A 20853-nucleotide genomic window follows, 5' to 3' on the forward strand; every position below is an offset into this window, starting at 1 on the left:
GATACATGGGTCGTGGTGGTACACGGGTCGTGGTGATACATGGGTCGTGGTGATACACGGGTCGTGGTGATACACGGGTTGTGGTGGTACACTGGTTGTGGTGATACATGGGTCGTGGTGATACACGGGTCGTGGTGATACACGGGTTGTGGTGGTACACGGGTCGTGGTGATACATGGGTCGTGGTGGTACACGGGTCGTGGTGATACATGGGCCGTGGTGATACTGAGGTCTTCTTGGTGATACTGGGGTCGTGATATACTGGGGTCTTCGTGATAACCGGGTCTTCGTGATTCTGGGGTCTTCGTGGTGAGACTGAGGTCTTCGGGATACCGGGGTCATGGTGACACACGGCCCTTGATGAGTTTAGGTTCGTGGTGATATTGGGGTGATACACGGGTCGTAATGTTACTAGGGTTATGGATATACTAGGGTCAAGGGAATACTGGGGTCGTGGTAATACACCGACCATGGGGATACACGGGTCAGTGTGATAGTAGGTTTGTGTGTGGGTGGGGAGGGGGGGGTGCGTCTGGTAATCAGGTTAATGGGATTTTCGGCTTGTCTTGGGGGAGGTGAGGCGGTATCAATGTCGCTGTGACACCTAGTAATTCTTTGGAGGGAGGGGATAATGGAGTCGTCTGTAAACGACGTCACGTTGTTAGTAGATTTTTAACCCTTTCTTTAAACACGGCAACCAACTCCCTCCCCCTCCCCCATTACCACTCCCCATGAGGCCGCCCTTCCAAGTAACCTTATTTCTAATGCTGGTTGACGTGGTTGTTTTTATTTTTTTTATTTTTAAAAAAAACATGGTTGTAGTAATTGAAGAAAGGAAATGTAGGATTCGTCCGATTTCTTGAATGCCCTCACATAGCGTATCAGTTATTCCCCCACCCTCTCCCCATCTGCTCGTCTCCACTGTGTGTGTGAGTGTGTGTGTGAAGTATGGAGCACAACTAACAGGGTCAAGACTTCACAAGTGGTTGTGTCAGGTCATGGTAAATCTGGGGTTTTGTCTATATATATATATATATATATATATATATATATATATATATATATATATATATATATATATATATATATATATTTATTTATTTATTTATTTATTTATAAAATATAGCTTACAAACGGGCAGTGGCAGCATGTTATGGGTGAAGATCGCAGGAGAGTCTGTACTAACTTTTGTACTCGTCGTTTCCCAGCTCGTTAACAGTTTTTTTTTCTTTCGTCTCGTTAAACTGGCCGGTCACGTGAAGCCGACTGAAAGGCACTGATTGGTTAACTCGTCTGCTTCGGTGGCGATGTATTGATCACGTGTCTACGCTGACCTTACAGTTAAAGGGTCAGAGGTTAAAGGGTAATTAGGGCATTTTCAAAGTTAAAAAACAAATATATATATAAAAAAGTTAAAATGAAAATGGATTGAGTGCATGTCACGTCTCGTTCGTGTCACGTACTTATATCACGTGATAATCACGCGTGTCGTTGATAAGTTGCTGTCATATGTCACGTTGGTGGTCATATTCGTTGCTGGTGATATGTCACATTCCGGTCGTGTCACGTACAGGTATATCACATATATTGTCACGTGTGTGGATGTCACGTTGTTGCCATATGTCACATGTCATGTCACATACAGATGTACCACGTTGCCGTCGACAACGAAGTCTTAAAATTCCACAGAGGACACTCATGGTCGAACACAAGAGCACTCGGCATGCGTCTAGAACCGTTCTTGTTCGATTCCTACTTTCAGCTGTTCTTGTTTACACGTACTTTGTACCCGACATTAAACAAAGATACTTTGGTGTTTATCAATTTAGCAAAACACAGTAGGAACTGGACAGTTGTAATCTATAAAACAACATGAAAGCCAACACAAGCTTCGTATTACAGTCTCGGATTCGTATTGCAGTCTCGGATTCGTATTGCAGTCTCGGATTCGTATTGCAGTCTCGGATTCGTATTCCAAATTCGTTCGCGTTACAAATTTAAGGTTCATGTTTTGAACATCTTATTCTTGTCTTACGTCGTCTGTTCAATACGTCTACAATGTCAACAATGAATCAAGTAGATTACAAACAAAATTAAAATATCGTCTTGCAGCCGTGGTTAATGTTGCTTATATATATATTATATAATATAGGTCGGATGGATTTTGAGGGGGGGGGGAGAGCACAAAAAGCCTAGGGTACTAGATAGTTTCTGACGATGTACCGTAAAATACTGTAGTCCTACATGCGTAACACCGCATTTCCACTTGCGACATATATTATTATACACGTCTAGGAAAACACAAACTCGCAAGAAAACTCGTATGAAATCATTTTTCCCATAGAATATGTTTGCTTTCTTGTTTCGAAATTGTTTTTTAGGCATGTACAGTATATATGTGAAGAATAAATGTCGCAAGTATTGGGAAGTATATATGTCGCAAGGATAAACGCACTGTCATAGACTATACTTTGGTGATTTCCCCTTATCATTACCTTTCCAACAAATCTTAAAAAATAAATGAATTATCAATAGACAAATCGACTTTATTCTTTGAAACCATCAGTTCTCATTATTTCCAATTGTTGTTGTTTTGTTCCAAATGTATTTGTGCAGCAAAAATACACTTTAAAGGCATTTCGCAATGAGTTTAAAATAGATTTTTTTGTTTTCTAACAACCGCACCAACAGGCGTCTTGTCTTAATGGTTGTTTTATGTTGTCTTACAAGAGAAAAAAATAAGAGAGACTCCTTTGACGTGAGCACTCTAAGAGAGAGTTTGACTCACGCTTGAGAAAACGTGTCGAATACCTTGCATGCACTTCTGGCCGCGTCTACAGAATTTTTTTTTTTAATCACGTGATCAAGGCGCGTATTTTTATTGGCGGAATAGCCTTTTTAAACCACAGAGGGCGTATTCAATTTCCTTTTACTTTGTTAGGAGTTGTGATTATTTATATTAGTCTCATTCTTATGTTATATTTGAAATAAGAAAACTAATATGAAAGTTGGTGTTTGTTTTTCAATGACTATGTAATGGGGCGTAACACAAACAGGCTTAATAAGTTACACCCGAAGTAATCAGGCATTATTGACATAGATAACGTATGGTACGTCTACATGTGTCTGTATGTGAAGTCCTTTTTGAACCTGACAGTCCATGATAAAGTAAAGTAGAGTTCAACTGTTAATTCATGTGTCTCCTACTTTCTGTTTCAGTCATGTGTCCCTTAAGTCATGTGTCCCTTAAGTCATGTGTCCCATAAGTCATGTCTCCCTTAAGTCATGTGTTCCTTAAGTCATGTGTTCCATAAGTGATGTGTCCCTTAAGTCATGTGTCCCTTAAGTCATGTGTCCCTTAAGTCATGTGTCCCTTAAGTCATGTGTCCCTTAAGTCATGTGTCCCTTAAGTCATGTGTCCCTTAAGTCATGTGTCACATAAGTCATGTGTCACATAAGTCATTTGTCCCTTAAGTCATGTGTCTCCTACTTTCTGTTTCAGTCATGTGTCCCTTAAGTCATTTGTCCCTTAGTCATGTGTCCCTTAAGTCATGTGTCCCTTAAGTCATGTGTCCCTTAAGTCATTTGTCCCTTAGTCATGTGTCCCTTAAGTCATGCGTCCCTTAAGTCATGTGTCTCCTACTTTCTGTTTCAGTCATGTGTCCCTTAAGTCATGTGTCCTTTAAGTCATGTGTCCTTTAAGTCATGTGTCCCTTAAGTCATGTGTCCCTTAAGTCATGTGTCTCTTAAGTCACGTGTACCTTAAGTCATGTGTCACTTAAGTCAAGTGTCCCATAAGTCATGTGTCCCTTAGTCATGTGTCCCTTAAGTCATTTGTCCCTTAGTCATTTGTCCCTTAAGTCATTTGTCCCATAAGTCATGTGTCCCTTAGTGTCCCATTAGTCATGTGTCCCTTAAGTCACGTGTTCCTTAAGTCATGTGTCTCCTACTTTCTATTTCAGTCATGTGTTCCACAAGTCATGCGTCGACCCATGGCTGCTTGACCAGAGGTCGTGTCCCATGTGTAAGCTGGACATACTACGAGCGTACGGAATGCAGGTCAGTACCCCCCCCCCCCCCATTCCCCCCTCCCCCCATTCCCCCCTCCCAACTGTAGGTAACAGCATCATTACATTAACTACACAGCTTCAGGGTAACTGACTATTGGTAATTGTTTTAGTTTTTTATTACATGAAACGTTTGATTGAAGCCGACCGTTCTCAATAATTAATTATCAATTAACGTGATTGTGTATATTTGTATTGTCATCTCAGAGCCAAACATGCAATGCGTTAGTTTTCCATAGAATGTGTTCATTTGTGTTGAATTGTCATGTTTGGTGTTGACATGATGTTATGACCCGACATGATGTTTTATCCTGACATGATGTTTTATCCTGACATGATGTTTTATCCTGACATGATATGACCCGACATGATGTTTTATCCTGACATGATGTTATGACCCGACATGATGTTTTATCCTGACATGATGTTATGACCCGACATGATGTTTTATCCTGACATGATGTTATGACCCGACATGATGTTATGACCCGACATGATGTTATGACCCGACATGATATGACCCGACATGATGTTATGACCCATCATTATGTAATGACCAATCATAAAAATGTATGCTGACACAACTTAAAATCCCTCTAACAACAAACAGACTCCTGGATGCAACTAATTCACATAACGGCCTTTGGACAAGCCTGTTGTAGTTTTTGAGTGTCTAGAATTAGCCATTTAAAAACCTGTTTCCTGTGCGTTATCTTTGTGTTATTTACGTCTGCGTACGAGATTAAAGTCATGGACATTATTTGTTTCGTTGGTTGTAATTGTTTTAAATGTTTTAATGTGAGATGAAGGGGGGGGGGGGGGGTCAGATCTAGGAGAGAGAACGTGTATCCGGTGATTATGTAGATTTAAAATAGAAGCGATGAACACAACAGGAAGTGGGTAACTTCCCTTGGTTTGATAACAATCATTGTGGTGGACTTTGGTGTGACATGTGCAGTGGCCAGGGGCGGATATGTTGGCCATGGCCAGGGGCGGATATGTTGGCCATGGCCAGGGGCGGATATGTTGGACTTGGCCAGGGGCGGATATGTTGGCCATGGTAAGGAGCGGATATGTTGGCCATGGGGCAGATATGTTGGCCATGGGGCAGATATGTTGGCCAGGGGCGGATATGGTGGCCATCAGAGTTTCTTCCAGACATTTCTTAGGAGTGATAGCTCATGGTTGCAAACTCAAAGTCCCGAGTTTCAACCCCCCCCCCCCCCCGGTCAGATTAGGCCAAAACTCCTCAAGCTAACAACCATCTTGCTGTTATTTCTTGGGTGGACTAAGGCCATGAAAGCAAATCCAGAAAGACAAGCAGTTTGAATTCTGAGTCAACTGGCCATTTGACACGTAAAATTTAATTGAGTGTAAGGAAATCTTATCCAATATTAGCAATGAAGAACGAAAAAAAAATAATAACATGAAACATAAATACAAATACAACGAGTTATATTACATTATACATAAATTATCATCAAATGTAACCCAAACCACACAACTCTCCTTGACTTGAAGCTAAACCTCGATAAAGTTTATGCTCTTCTCACCGAAAAAAAAAAGCGTGTAAGGGTAGGCATCCCTGTTAAACTAATGTGTTGGTACAGGATCGTGAAATAGCGAGCGCCTGTGTTATATCGGAACGCCCTGTTTTCACGGTGATCAATAAGAAACGCCTGCCAACAATTTTAACTGGGGCAGGTCTCCGGTGACGCCGTCAATCAAATAACCTTTAACCTTTGATCTGTAAATCTCCTTGCCCTAAAACACACATAGATAATATCGAAAGTTTTTTTTTTTTGTCGTCTTTATCCAGAACACATTTTGAGTATTTGGTTGGTATATATATACACACACACACACACACACACACACACACACACACACACACACACACACACACACACACACACACACACACACACACACACACACACACACACACACACACACACACACACACACACACACACACACACACACACACACACACACACACACACACACACACACACACACACACACACACACACACACACACACACACACACACACACACACACACACACACACACACACACACACACACACACACACACACACACACACACACACACACACACACACACACACACACACACACACACACACACACACACACACACACACACACACACACACACACACACACACACACACACACACACACACACACACACACACACACACACACACACACACACACACACACACACACACACACACACACACACACACACACACACACACACACACACACACACACACACACACACACACACACACACACACACACACACACACACACACACACACACACACACACACACACACACACACACACACACACACACACACACACACACACACACACACACACACACACACACACACACACACACACACACACACACACACACACACACACACACACACACACACACACACACACACACACACACACACACACACACACACACACACACACACACGAGGCCTATGTGTGTATGTATGTAGCTCTGACGGACGAAAAACATGTAACGTAGTTTGGACAAAATAAGCGTAATGTGTGTCTGTGTGTCGATTTACAAGCAGTAGTAATGTATTGTGTTAAAAAAAGCATAAAAAACGTTTTTATAACCAGCTTTTGTTTAATATTTTGAAACGAATCTGTCCGTTAGATGTGGTCGAAATTTCGCTCGGCAGTTTCGATCCATAACGCAAGGCAGACAGACAGACAGAGAAAGCAAGTTAAATAAAAGCTTGTAATAATGAGTGTGATGCTTAGTTGTGTCAGCACTAAGGAGAAAAAAAAAACACACAATGTTATGAAGTAAAAATTATTGAATTTATGGTCAAATACAAATTTATTTTATATTTTATTATGTAATCTGCAGTTAAAATATTGTAAAGTATAGTTATATCAGTAAAAAGTAAGTGTAATGTATAGCTACTGCAGTTACAAATAAGTGTAATGTTAGCTACTACAGTAACTAATAAGTGTAATGTGTATTTACCGCAGTAACAAGTAAGTGTAATGTATAGTTACCGAAGTAACATGTGTAATGTAGTTACCGCAGCACTTAAGCATGCGACTTGTGTGTACTCTCAAAGTTATGCGGGTAAACAAGCAACAGTCCATGTCAATTAGCTGTACTCACATTTTTTTCTGTGTGTCTATATGTGTATGTGTGTGGTGAGGGGGGTAGGGTATGTGTGGGGGTGGGGGGGAGATGGCTTGGTGCCAGACCACTTTCCAGCATTGTCTGCCAGCCACCGTAGGTGTCTTACACTCTCTCGGCTGGCGTGTACACTTGTCAGTTAAGTGAGGGGGGGGGGGGTAGTAAGGGGATAAATAACGATGATTCGTTTAAAACGAGAAATGTTGAAATAGGAACGGGTAGATGTAATGTTTTTTGAAGGAAAGTTAACCGGGTTGGGGGGTATTTGTTGAAAAATTCGGGCGAGGTTGGAAGGAGCGAGGTGCGTATTAGGAGGAACAAATTTGAAATAAATATGCATGAGAGGGGAGATAACGATGTCCGGTCCCCTCGGACCAGGGGAGACAACGTCTGGCTGTGTGATTGACAGGAGCCCGTCATGATCTGTCTAGTGTGTGCCTGGTTGGTCTGTGTTTCGTCTGCGCTCCATTCTTTACAGCTCACACTCTGCTTACATGTGTAAGTGAGGGTAACTGCTGGCACGTTGGTTAGAGCACTATGCTGATAGAACCTCCACATTATACCTCCTTACACATCCACACTGCACCTCAGCATTACATCTTTACACATTGACATAATACACCTCATTACACATCCACATTATATATCATTACACATCCACATTACATCTTATTACATATACACATTATATCTTATTACACATACACATTACACCTTATTACACATCCACATTACATCGTATTACATATCCACATTACATCTTATTACACATCTATATTACACCTTATTACACATCTACATTTCACTTCCTCATTACAACTTTACACATTAACATAATACACCTTATTACACATTCCTATTTTACACCCATTACACATCCACATTACATCTTATTACACATCCATAATACATCTTATTACACATTCACATTACATCTCATTACACTTCCACACTGCATCTTTACCTATCCGCATTACACCTCCACATTACAATTCCCCAGATTGCACCAGCCCATTACACCTCATTATACCTTCACATTACACCTCCACATTACACCCCTCATATCACCAACTTACACTTCACAATACACCACCATTATATCTAAATTATTCTCAGTAAGGAATTTGTAATTCCATTTGTGATAATAACCTAAGCAGCTTAGCTTACATCCCATTACACCACACAGCTTACATCCACACATAACATCTTCATAAACATAACTGCTTACACCTACTGCACACTTCACATCTTAAACTCAGTCTATTCCATTTCTCTGTAGCTTCGCCTCCTCCCCTCACTCTTCCTGTTTCTCCTTTTATTTTTTCAACAGTCTATTCCAGTGGTTCCCAACCTTTTTCGAGTGGCGACCCCCTTTTATAAAAATTAAGTGACCCGCGACCCCCATAGAATTAAAAAGCCGAAATTAGTATGGAAATTAATAAGCACTAAAATAAGATTTTCTAGTAGACTTTCAATATGAACTACTCTAGATAACTGTTTTAATACCATGAGTAAAATTGCATACTATTCACTAAACATTCGCGGTTAATATTTTTTTAAAGTATTTTTTTGTTAACGCCAACCTATGTCATTATCATTATCTTAATTGTGTTTTTAATCGAAAAATAGTGTTCAAAATAGAATTATATTCTCGAAAAGTCAATGAATTTTACGTTTGGATATAAATGGTTAATACTACACCAAAATTGTGTCTGCAGTTTTTCATCTTAAGCGGAATCTTTCTACTAATCAAAGAATTCATCTTGTAATTCTCGGGAATGCTGGCAACATCAAGGGAAGAAGAGAATGGGTAATGCGTCAATGCAGATTCTTCTTCTTTCCGCTCAGAGAAATAGCGCTGCAGTTCGTTTTCAATAGATTCAAGATGCCCAGAAATTTCTTCTTTCAAACTTTTAATTATCTTACAATTAGATTCATCTACCACACTGCAGAGTTTCTCAAATTTACAATATTTTCGCCGATTTTGCAGCTTTGATAAAAATGCCCCGAGATTGTCATGGAAAGTGATAATATTCGTTCATTTTCCCTGAAGCTTCAGGTTACGCTTATGTTGATGTTTGAACACATCTGCTAGATATGATACTCTGTTCAACCACTCTATGTCGTTTTAAGTATACCAAAAGGTCTTGTTTCCTTTGCACTTCTAAGAACAATTTGATTTCAGATTTCAATTCAAAACACGATTCACAACAATTCGTTTGACAGCCAGCGCACTGTAGGGTAGAAGAGCAGAACCTCGTGATCTATATTAATGTTTTTGCTCAGTTCTTTGAAGGCTCCAGATTTTATATAATTTACGACTTATACTAGCAATGGAGTCTTGATGGCGATTGGTGAGGGCAGTGGTTAGGGAGCTAAATCTTTTGCTTTCTGAAAGCCCGATTTTGACCTAAACAAAGATGGTGTACCATCCGTACAAACCCTCACAGCCGTTTTAACCCATTTTAATCATCCAATTTAAAAAAAAAACGTATTTATTTTCTCCATGCTATCTTCACAAAAGAGCAATTCATCTTTGCTATCATCTGAATAAATATAGACAAAGACCAGCAACTGCGAACACGAACTCGCGTCTGTTGATTTATCAACTTGAAAAGCAAACAATGGTGAAAGCTTAATTTCAATAAAAATTTGTTATTTAACATCTACGGAAATGTAAGAATTAACTTCACCAACTTCAACATTCAGCGTTTGATGAGATCTTCTCCTATTGTGTTTTTTTTTTTGCTTGGCATTTTCTGTCGCGACTTAATGTGATGCTTGCACTAATGCCGTGTTTCCTTGGTGAAAACTTCCTGTTCGATCAAGTCTCTGACGTTTGCAACTAGCTTCATACCGACAAAAGAACTCCTTATCTTTTTTGGTGTGTTTCGAATAACTAGTGTCAAATGACGTTTTAGTTTTGAAGATTTCATAAACTCGTGACCGAGAACAACTTTGTACAGTACGCTTTGCTTCTTCTCTATTCCCTTTCCAGTGATGTCAGTAAAGCCGAATTTCAAAAATTCTTCTAAATATTTATGTTTTGTTTCAAATTACTAAGGTTTAGTATACCAGTTGGCGACCCCCCAGGAAGCCCTTCGCGACCCCCAGGGGGGTCGCGACCCCCAGGTTGGGAACCCGTGGTCTATTCCATTTCTCTGTAGCTTCGCCTCCTTTCCTCACTCTTCCTGTTTCTCCTTTTATTTTTTCAACAGTCTATTCCATTTCTCTGTAGCTTCGCCTCCTCCCCCACCCCTTCCCATCTTCTGCCTTTTTCTCTTCCAACAGTCTTGCCATTTCTCCTGGTAAAATTTCATTCTATCTCCCCAGGTTGGTGGCAGCCAGGAGTCTGTGCGGCCTGACCCCGAGGTGGGCCACGCCCCGGCCAGACTAGTCCCCCAGCACACGGAGCCCGAGCCAGGCTCAAGCCACGGGGAGCCCAACCCTGAGGACATGAAGGTGCTGCTGGTGGCTCACTCCTGCCTTCATTTCCACGTGCCCAGGGACAAGGAGCAGAAAGACGAGGCCTCCACCAGCCTCCTGGGGGCGGTGGGCGGGGTGGAGTTGGTCTCCCTCCCCCACTCTAGTTCCTCCAGTTCTTTGAATTCTAAAGCCAGCGGCAACACGCGGGTGCGGAGGTGCGACGCTGAAGCTGGGGGGAGCCCGGAGAAGGAGGCGCTGCTAAGCGGGAGCAGCGAGGAGGGGATTAGGAGGTGGAAGAGTGAGGAGGAGGAGGAAGAGGACTTTGATGATGCCCGAGCAACCAAAAGTGATAACAGCGGCCAGATTTCTTTGATAGAGTCGACCGAGCTGAAAGACAAAGGGAAGAAACACAAGCGGAAAAACAGGGAGAGAAGCGGGGAAACCAGCCACGACTCGTCATCCCTGGCAAGCGACGCCTGGGAGGCCGACGTCACTAACAACGTGTCAGAAGAGACTGACCAGGACAAAGATAGTTGTTCGTGCGTGACGGCCGGCAGCGACGACGAGAGTTGCAACAGCAGTATGAAGGTGGAGTTCCGCGGCGTCCTAGAAGACGAGCTGGAGTCGACGGCGTGAGGGTCAAGGTTTTGGCGGCGTAAGTGACCAGCGAGTGACCAGGACGACTTGGGACCCAAGTCAGCTCAATAGTTCATCCCTGTAGGGACCGAGCATTCTATTCGTTAATCTGGACAAAAAAAATAATTCCTGCACATGTGTTAAAAGTTTAGAATTGAGTTGTTTAATAGCATGTGGTTAGATTAATTAGCTGAACTATTCATCTTGCGTAAATTGGCCAACAAAGAAAGCAAATTTGGCAACAAAAAAAAGGCAATTTGGCCAACAAAAAAATGCGCCTGGCATGTTTACATTTTTAAAATAGTTTTTCTCTCTTTCCTACACAGAGAACATTACATTGTTTTTAATATCTAGATCATTCTTAGTCATGGAATTGTAATTCTATTTATCAATGAAACTTGATCAGCATTCATTTCTGTGCACACATTGTTTATATGATTCATGAGAAAGGCATCAGATGGTTGGGGAGTGGATGCATGGAGGGGTGGGGGGTAGACGTGTGGATATTATTTCACTATTATTTTAACATCCCCTTAACTAATATTTCAGCAGTGACATTTGATTATAGAAATGCATCACTGTAATATCTAGAAGATCATCTAGAAAATGTATTTTTCATCTACAGTCCTTAGCTTGTATTACAACAAATTATACTGGCCTGTGAAATAAGAAACTGTAAAGAAGGTCAAAAAACAATTTTGATTCTGGAAGTAACAGTAAACAAAGAAGGGGTTTAGTATTACAGAAACTTAACATTCTAATCTAATACGGTGCTGGAAATACCCCTTCTCCAACCCCCAACCCTCATCCTTTCCCCAAACCCCATCCTTACCCCGACCTCCATCCCCTCCCCAACACTAGGTAGCTGTAACTGCTTAGACATCCCTTCCTGTTTTGTTTCACCTTTAGATATTTTTACAATTGTATAGAGTCAAGTCTCACACCCAATGCCTGATTGATGAGAGAGGCCTGGCTTAATTTATGGTGACAGGCATGATGCCGCTGCTTAATGATTGGTTTTGTTGAAGTGGTGAAAGGCTTGAATCTTGTAAGGGTTTGTTTTTCATTGAAGTATTTTGTCTGCAGATCACTTCAGCTAAATTTGTGTTTTTCTTAATTAGCCACCACTCCAGAAAAGCTTTGTTACTGTCAATTAGCCAACCCATGAAAAACGTGGGTTCCTGTTAATTAGCCAACACCTCAAAAAAACTTAATTAGCTAACACTGATAAAAAATTTGGATACTCGTTAATTAGCCTACACTTTTTAGAAAAGCTTGGGTACTCGTTAATAAGCCTGACCCAAATCTTTGTATACCTAGTATCCATCGTATTAAAACACCGATCTTGAACCAATCTTAAATTATGAAAATAATTATCAGTGATTTATTCTATATGAACATGTAGATATGGCTAATCATTCAGAAGTAGTAGTTTACCTCAGAAACAATGTGACTTGCATACCCTAACCTAAGTAGTTATTATCTTCTTAACGAATAATTAGGTATGGGGAATCTGTTGCAAATAGTTAACACCCAGTGTTATTGACTTAAACAGGCATTATGTTAATCTTGTAAGAGGATTTGGGTGTGACTTATCTATCGATGTATTAATTATCTATCAAAATTAGTAGCTCAACTTATAACCAGTGTGGTTTGGGCATACCCCAGGAACTAGCTGATGTGGTTTAGTGCTCAACTTAAAACCAGTGTGGTTTGGGCATACCCCAGGAACTAGGTGATGTGGTTTAGTGCTCAACTTAAAACCAGTTGGTTTGGGTATACCCCAGGAAGTAGGTGATGTGGTTTAGTGCTCACCTTAAAACCAGTTAGTTTGGGCATACCCCAGGAACTAGCTGATGTGGTTTAGTAGAGGTAGAGAGTTTGTTGATGGACTGTGATAACTTGATGTATCAGAATTAGATGTTGTTTGTTTACACTTGTTTTGGTGTACGCGGGTCATGTGTGGTGATCGGGTCATGTGTAATGGTCATTTGAGATGGTCATCTGGTCATTTTAGATGGTCAGGTGGCCATTTTAGATGGTCATTTGAGATGGTCATCTGGTCATTTTAGATGGTCATGTGGTCATTTTAGATGGTCATGAGGTCATTTTAGATGTTCATGAGGTAATTTAAGATGGCCATGTGGTCATTTTAGATGGTCTTGTGGTCATTTAAGATGGTCATCCGGTCATTTTAGATGGCCATGAGGTCATTTTAGATGGTCATGTGGTCATTTGAGATGGTCATGTGGTCATTTGAGATGGTCATGAGGTCATTTGAGATGGTCATGTGGTCATTTTAGATGGTTGTTTAAGATAGTAGGCACAGGATGTCTGTTGCATCTGTAGATGTTGTTCTAGGAAGTGTTGTATATATTCCTGACCCAGTGTACATGAATTTGATGTCATTTTTAAAACAAAATTATTTGGAAACATTTTTATTTTAAAGAAATATATTTTACATGCAATGTGTATTTTCTAGAAATTTTATTTTTAAAAAATATCTAAAAACTATTCCTTAATTTTCGGTTCATATGTTAATATTTTGTTTTCTTTAATTTGTAATACCATTTTTTATGTAACCCAAATTATTTACACATCAGGAAACACTTCCTGTTTCAAGTGTTAAACCTTTGCATGTATGCTTCCTTTTGCATTGTTAATGAAATCTAGACAAGATCATTGATAACTTTCAGTACTTGATTGCTAATTAAATTGAATTAGTTGTAGATCTATAGTCGTTACTGATCTTTTCCGACATAGCAGTAACGAACTCTAGGCTTTGTGGTCATCCTGTCATTCAAATGTTGCCAGGGCATTCATTGTCAGTAAATTGTCACTATGAATGTAATATGTAACTCTGTGTGTTTATCTGAATTTTATAACAAGTCCATTGCTACATTTTACACTGTACTAAAACAAGTTGGCTAAAACTTATAGTATTTTTATTTAGTTTGAAGACAATTGTTTACATACAGGTTTAAATTTTTTGATGATGTACCACATACATCGCATTTACTTTGCATTTTTTTTAAATAAAATTAATGACAAAGATTCAGACACCCCTGAAAATGTTAATGCTCGTTAAAACTAATTATGGTTAAATTTGGGAAAGATGTGGTCAGTAGTTTGAAGGACAAAACCTGAAAAAAACCGGGGTGGGGGGGGGGGGTGGGGTATAGGTGTTTAGCTTTGCTATGAATTGTTTCAGCTGGCTGTTTCTCTTCTGGACAGTAGTTTGTGCTAAGGGGGGTGGGGGGGGGGGGGGGGAGAGTGGCTGTGAGAGAGGATGTGGATGTAAGGGGGGGGGGGAAGAATATATGTGGACTATGCATGCAACACATTCCCTAAGTTCCCTATATATGTGATGGTTGTATCAGATGACACATATGTTACCAGTTCCCAAACTTTTTGTTTTTTACTCACCAGCTCTCACTAGAGCTGTTCTAACAGACAGTCCTAACCCCTCGGAAACTGCTCAGCAACCAGACAGCTAAATAGCTTTAATCCGTTACTAACAGATCAATCACCAATTAGTCAATGGTCAATAACCAGTCAGTCAATGATCAATAGATGGTCAGTTATTGGTAAATCCCCAACTTTTAAACCCTCAGTAAACTGATCATTAACTGGTCAATAACCAGCATAGAAACTTTTCAATAACTGATCAATAACAGTGTTAAATAACATCCGGTCTATAGTCAATCATATGGTCTATAGCAAGCTCGTAAATTATCAATAGATGTTCAGGTATTGGTAAATCCCCAGCTTTTAAGCCTTCAATAAACTGGTCATTAACTGGTCAATAGCAACTTTTCAATAACTGATCAATAACAGTGTTATATAACATCCAGTCTATAGTCAATGATATGGTCTTTAGCAAGCTTGTAAATTATCAATACATGTTCAGGTAATGGTAAATCTCCAGCTTGTAAACTTTTAGTAAACTGGTCATTAACTGGTCAATAAGTGATCAATAGCAGCTTAGAAACTTTTCAATAACTGGTCATCAATTAGCCAATAGCCATTTAGAAAATTTTCAATAACTGGTCAATAATATGGTAGTTACCTTTTGTTAATCTGGTCAATAGTCAATCAAATGGTCTACAGCAAGTTCGTAAATTATCAATAGCCGGTCAGTAAACTCTCAGTAAATGGACAGTTACCGGTTAGTACCTGGTTGATAGCAGGTTAGTAACGGGTTAGTTACTGGCCAGTATTGTTCTATGGATATGGAATGAATAAATGTCTTTATATTAGCTATAAAAACTTCTAACAAAGATAAGAGTGAAAAAAGAATACAACCTACATTTGAAGGAGTGTTGTCTAGGCTGTATGATTAAACATACCAGGACAAAAATATAAGGTCCAATTTTTGGACTTTTTCATAAGTCTATTGTGAGGGAAACTGGCGGAAGTTTAGGATGAACTCATTGTAATACATGTTTGTAGGTGTAGTGTATTTGTTCATGATTGCTACACAAATTTAACTAACTTGATGATTGAATGTACTAAAACTAAATTTATGAAATTATGTTGATTCCTGAAAAAAAAAAAGTTCTAATAGTTTGTTAGTGTCATAATTTGTATGTTTTTTTTACACATTTAATTAATCTAAGTTGATTAGATGAAGCTGATTGTAAAAAAAAAAAAAAATTAATTAAAATTTAACTAATGTAAATCACTTTTGACTTATAAAAAATAAAGATTTGTATCAATTTACAATACTCATTGAATGCTAAATGTGGATGCTATGTTACCTTCAATACAATTTGCTATTTCATTCTAGATGTTGTGTTGAAAGTTTGTTTTAATGGATTGTGGCGGTCACTGGTTGGTCAGATGATGTAGGGTGAATGTGTAGCAATAGAAGTTTGCTATTAATGTCACTATCATAGGATAAGTCTGTTGCTATTGATGTCAATATCATAGGATAAGTCAGTTGCTAATGATGACACTAGCATAGGATAAGTCTATTGCTAATGATGTCACTATCATAGGATAAGGGGTCATCCATTTATGACGTCCACAATTTTTTGGGATTTTGGACACCCCCCCCCCCCCCCCCCCCCCCCCCCCGTCCACAAAAATCCACTTTTTTTCCCTTATAAAAGTCCATATGCGCCCACAAAAGTCAGTTTTTTTTCTGACCCCCCCCCCCCCCTCGTGTGTGGACGTCATAAATGGATGACCCCTAAGTCTCTTGCTAATGATGTCACTATCATAGGATAAGTCTGTTGCTATTGATGTCACTATCATAGGATAAGTCTCTTGCTAATGATGTCACTATCATAGGATAAGTCTCTTGCTAATGATGTCACTATCATAGGATAAGTCTGTTTCTAAGGATGTTTCAGCTGGATAAGTCTAATGCTAATGTGAAAGATAAATGTTTGCTAATTATATAATCATATGTAGGATAAATATATTGCTAATAATATCACTGTAGGATAGATTTCAATGTAGGTGTATAAGTGTGTTGCCCCTATCTGTAGGATAAGCTAATGATACCACTGCAGGATTAGCTAATGATACCACTGCAGGATTAGCTAATGATATCACTGTAGGATAGATTTCAATGTAGGTGTATAACTATGTTGCCACTATCCGTAGGATAAGCTAATGATACCACTGCAGGATTAGCTAATGATATCAATGTAGGATAGATTTTAATGTAGGTGTATAACTGATGCCATGTTCTGTAGGGTTTTAAAGATCAATTTTTATAGGATTATTGTGCACAATGCTAAAATTAAAATATATGTTGCTATGTAGTAAACAGTGTTAGTTGGTATAGAGTTCATGGGAAGTGTTGACAAATGTTACTATGGAAATTGTAAACATGTCACAATGGGAAATGAATGATGAGTGAAATGAAACAACGGGAAGTGGATGATGAGTGAAATATAACTGGTAAGTAAAAGATGAGTGAAATGAAATTATGGGAAGATATTAACTAGAAAAGTAAAAACTATGGGAAGTGAATAATAAGTGAAATAAAACTGTTGACTTTCTTTTAGTGAAGTTGGTCCACCATTTTATTTCACCCATAGTTCATTTTCTGCAGATATTAGTCTGTGGTACCAGCCTGCTATCATATTTTGTGTTAGATGATACAGCGTGGTCCTGGGTTCAATACCAAAGCAAGCCATCAAGCTTTAAACACACTAGAACTAGATCTACTTTTCAATATTCTTTTTACACATGTGTTGTCAATATTAACACATTTTTTTTAATGACAGTGTCAGTGCATGTGTTGCTTTGTATAGCGTGTACTATTGTCTTAAATAGATTGAGCTCACGTTACAGCTCAGAGTTCAAATCTTAGAGCTCAGTTTGACAGTGTGATAAGGATGCGTTATGTTAGTTATCGTTTGAACAGCAATCATGAAGGCTTATTGTCAACAGCCAGTGTTGTGTAGCTTTAAACCTAGCTTTAAAACTAGATGATGAGCATCCACAGGCCTATGGAAGTCACTAAACAATGTCACCACAGTTCTTTTTACCATCTGATGTAACCCTTAACATACCAATTGTGCGAAAGTGCATCTGATAAAATGTATTACCCCACAATAACTATATCTTTCCTCCATTTTTATGAATTTTAGCTCTATTTATCTAAAAAAAAATGATGAAAGGTTAAGGCTGTTTCAAGTTCCTTCTAAACTCAAAACACATAAGTTTTTGTATACAGCATACCACATTAAGATAAAATAGATCATCCTCATTCCTTAGTGGCCCCTGGGGAGCAAAGGGCTGCAACTACACATAAAATAGATACTAATGGAAAAATAATTGATTTGTGTTCTATTTTAAATGCAAATTATCAAACCTAAATTGTTCTTTATTTAAAAAAAATGGTTGTATTTAATGTGGTAAAAAAAAATAATAAGAAAAATATAAAAACTTAGAGGTTTGCAAGGGTCCCAACTTGAGAACAAGTATAGTTAAACCTGGTTAGGTGTGTGAAGGGTTAAGTCTCGCTACATTAAATGTGATCTTTCTTGAGTAGCCTGGCCCCTGTTTTGTATGAGGATGGAAGTCCTAAGTGCAACGAGAACTTTACTACAATTTTACATTCTGCTTTTATTAGAAATTACATTTTTAAAAATAACACCTAGAACTAGTTTAATACATTTTTTAAAATACATTTCATATGCATACATTATGTTCGTAATGGTCCATGCTTTTCTTAACCAAATCTTTGTAATTGATTAATTAGTTAATTAATTAATTGTGTAAGATGTGCATGTTGTAGTGTAGTGACTGAGGTAAGATCTAGTCTATAGTGCCACTACATATAGTTTTTTTTAATGATTCTAAAAACTAGCACCATTAAATAAAAAATAGTTGAATGATTCAAAGAACTAGTTGAATGATTCTGAAAATTACTTCCTCTACATGTAATTTTCTTTTAATGTTTCTAACAACTGATGCCATAAAATATTTTGAGTGATTCAACACTTGAAAGGTCTAGGTATTTTTCATTGCTGTCAGATCTTCAAGTGATTCGGAGAACTAACATCACTACACAAAAGGTCTACAAATAATTCTAGCGAATCTTTACTAGTACCATATTGTCTGAATGATTTTAGGTAATATTTTAAATATTGTTATAAGGCTTTGAATTATTTTTAGTAATATTTACTAGTGCTATAAGATCTTTGAATGATTTTAGTAAATATTTACTAGTGCTTTACGGCCTTTGATTACTTTTAGTAATTAATATTTACTTGTGCTGTAAGTCTTTGAATGATTGTTTATGAAAAATGTAGCTTTTGCTCACAAAGTCAACGAAAATGATCAGGAGTTTGTTGATAATGCTGTTATCAACAATCAAAAAGTGTTGATAAGATTATTATCAACCATCAGAGATAGCTGATATGATTTTGTAAGCTGCCTGTCAAAGATTCTAGGTAAACTGTCAAAGATTGTTTGTAGGGAATCAATCAAAGATTGAAGGTATCCTGTCAAAAATCATTTTTGACCTGTAAAAGATTGTTTTGTTGGTAATAACCTGTAACAGTTTGCTGGTATCCTGTCACTATTGTTGAAATCCTGTCAAAGATTGTATGTTGGGAATAACCTGTAATAGATTGTTGGTAACCTGTCAAAGTTTGTTTGTTACCTATCAAAGATTGTACGTACCCTGTCAGATTGTTGACCTGTTTGTAAAAGATGTCATTATTTGTTAACGAGGTTGTCATCAACCACCACACAAGTTTGAATGTCTGCTTAATCATGCTAAAATGTGAATAAACTGGGTAAACATTTCACTTGATTGTAATACTTTGTTTCAAATGTGTTGATATTTTTTTTTTAAATTGAGATCACTATGACCAAGTTATTGAGTTCTTATGCAGTGATATTACTATTAGATCCTGATGTCAATTTTGGTAGTAAGAAGTGGTAGAGGGGGCAACTACCAAACCAAAAGTTGAGTTCCGATCCCAGTCCTGAGCCTGTAGGACATCCCTGAGTTCACCCAGCTCTAACGAGTACCTGACTTATATTAGGTCAAGTAAAACTGACTGGGCGTAGTGTTGACCACAGTATATCTTCATATGACTAGGTCACAGAAACAGATGAACTCTACTTCATCTGCACCATGAACTGACATAGTGGAAAGGGTATCTTTATATCAAGCTCAGCAGTTTCAAATTATAATTTTTAACATCTGTGTTATAGGGATCTATGAAATAGCAGGGTCGACTGTGGTAGTTTTTAAATCTAAAAGTATTAGAGCTTCATCTTGGGTTGGGGGTGGGGTGGGTGTGGACAGACAATGGATTCCTAACTCTGGCAGGTTAAGGTGTGAATGTATGACCCTCGAGATGACCACACAATGGCTTGATATTACAAACAGGTGAACACTACTTCACCTGCCCTGTTGGCTAATAGAGTTTACTCAACAAACTCTTTGAAGAGATGATCTTTTGATCAAACCCAAGAATGAAATTCGTGCTACCTATGCGTATGTTGAAGTGGTAATCTAAGTGTTTATTGGCCTGAAAGTTATTTAATTAAAGGCTTATGTTATGGAAAGCTAAAAACCTGAGAGTTGGTGAAAAAACAAACATTCATTTGTATTTAGAATTAATCTCAAGTAATTTTAAAATAAAACGAGACGTTTCAAAACAGAATAAATAATATTTCTTGTGAATAGTCAACATACATCCATATTTAAGAAACATTCAAACATTATTTATATCTTTATATTCGAATTTAACAAAGTTCTGGGCTTATTTGTGTAATGTAAGGGAAGTAACTTGTTAAATATTTTACTTAAAATAAATATTTTGGCTACTTCCCTTGGATAATAAAATGTGCAAATTTAGAATGTAGGCCTACATTATTAAAGCACTCAAAAAAAAAAAAGGCAAAACTGTTTGGAATTTCAGAATTCAAGGTAAAACTTTAACACTTTTTTATAAAGAGGTGTCGTTAATTCCATTCTTTGTTTTGTTAATTTTCAACCATATAGTATTACCAACATACTG

At 38.3% G+C, this 20853-nt stretch overlaps 1 protein-coding gene across 1 annotated transcript in view; it reads left to right on the forward strand.

Annotated features, from left to right (window-relative positions):
• The window catches only part of LOC131948414 (E3 ubiquitin-protein ligase RNF149), a 46879-nt gene extending 35297 nt beyond the window's left edge, over nucleotides 1-11582 (forward strand). Inside the window, exons 5-6 of the mRNA XM_059310020.1 lie at nucleotides 3963-4059; nucleotides 10625-11582. Of these exons, the coding sequence (XP_059166003.1) occupies nucleotides 3963-4059; nucleotides 10625-11353 (826 nt within the window). The 3' untranslated portion in view covers nucleotides 11354-11582. The remainder of the gene's footprint in view (nucleotides 1-3962; nucleotides 4060-10624) is intronic.
• The last annotated feature ends 9271 nt before the right edge of the window (nucleotides 11583-20853 follow it).

This window comes from Physella acuta, unplaced genomic scaffold (genome assembly GCF_028476545.2).
Source record: "Physella acuta isolate Inbredline_101_S28 unplaced genomic scaffold, ASM2847654v3 ptg000643l, whole genome shotgun sequence".
Classification (NCBI taxonomy): domain Eukaryota; kingdom Metazoa; phylum Mollusca; class Gastropoda; family Physidae; genus Physella; species Physella acuta.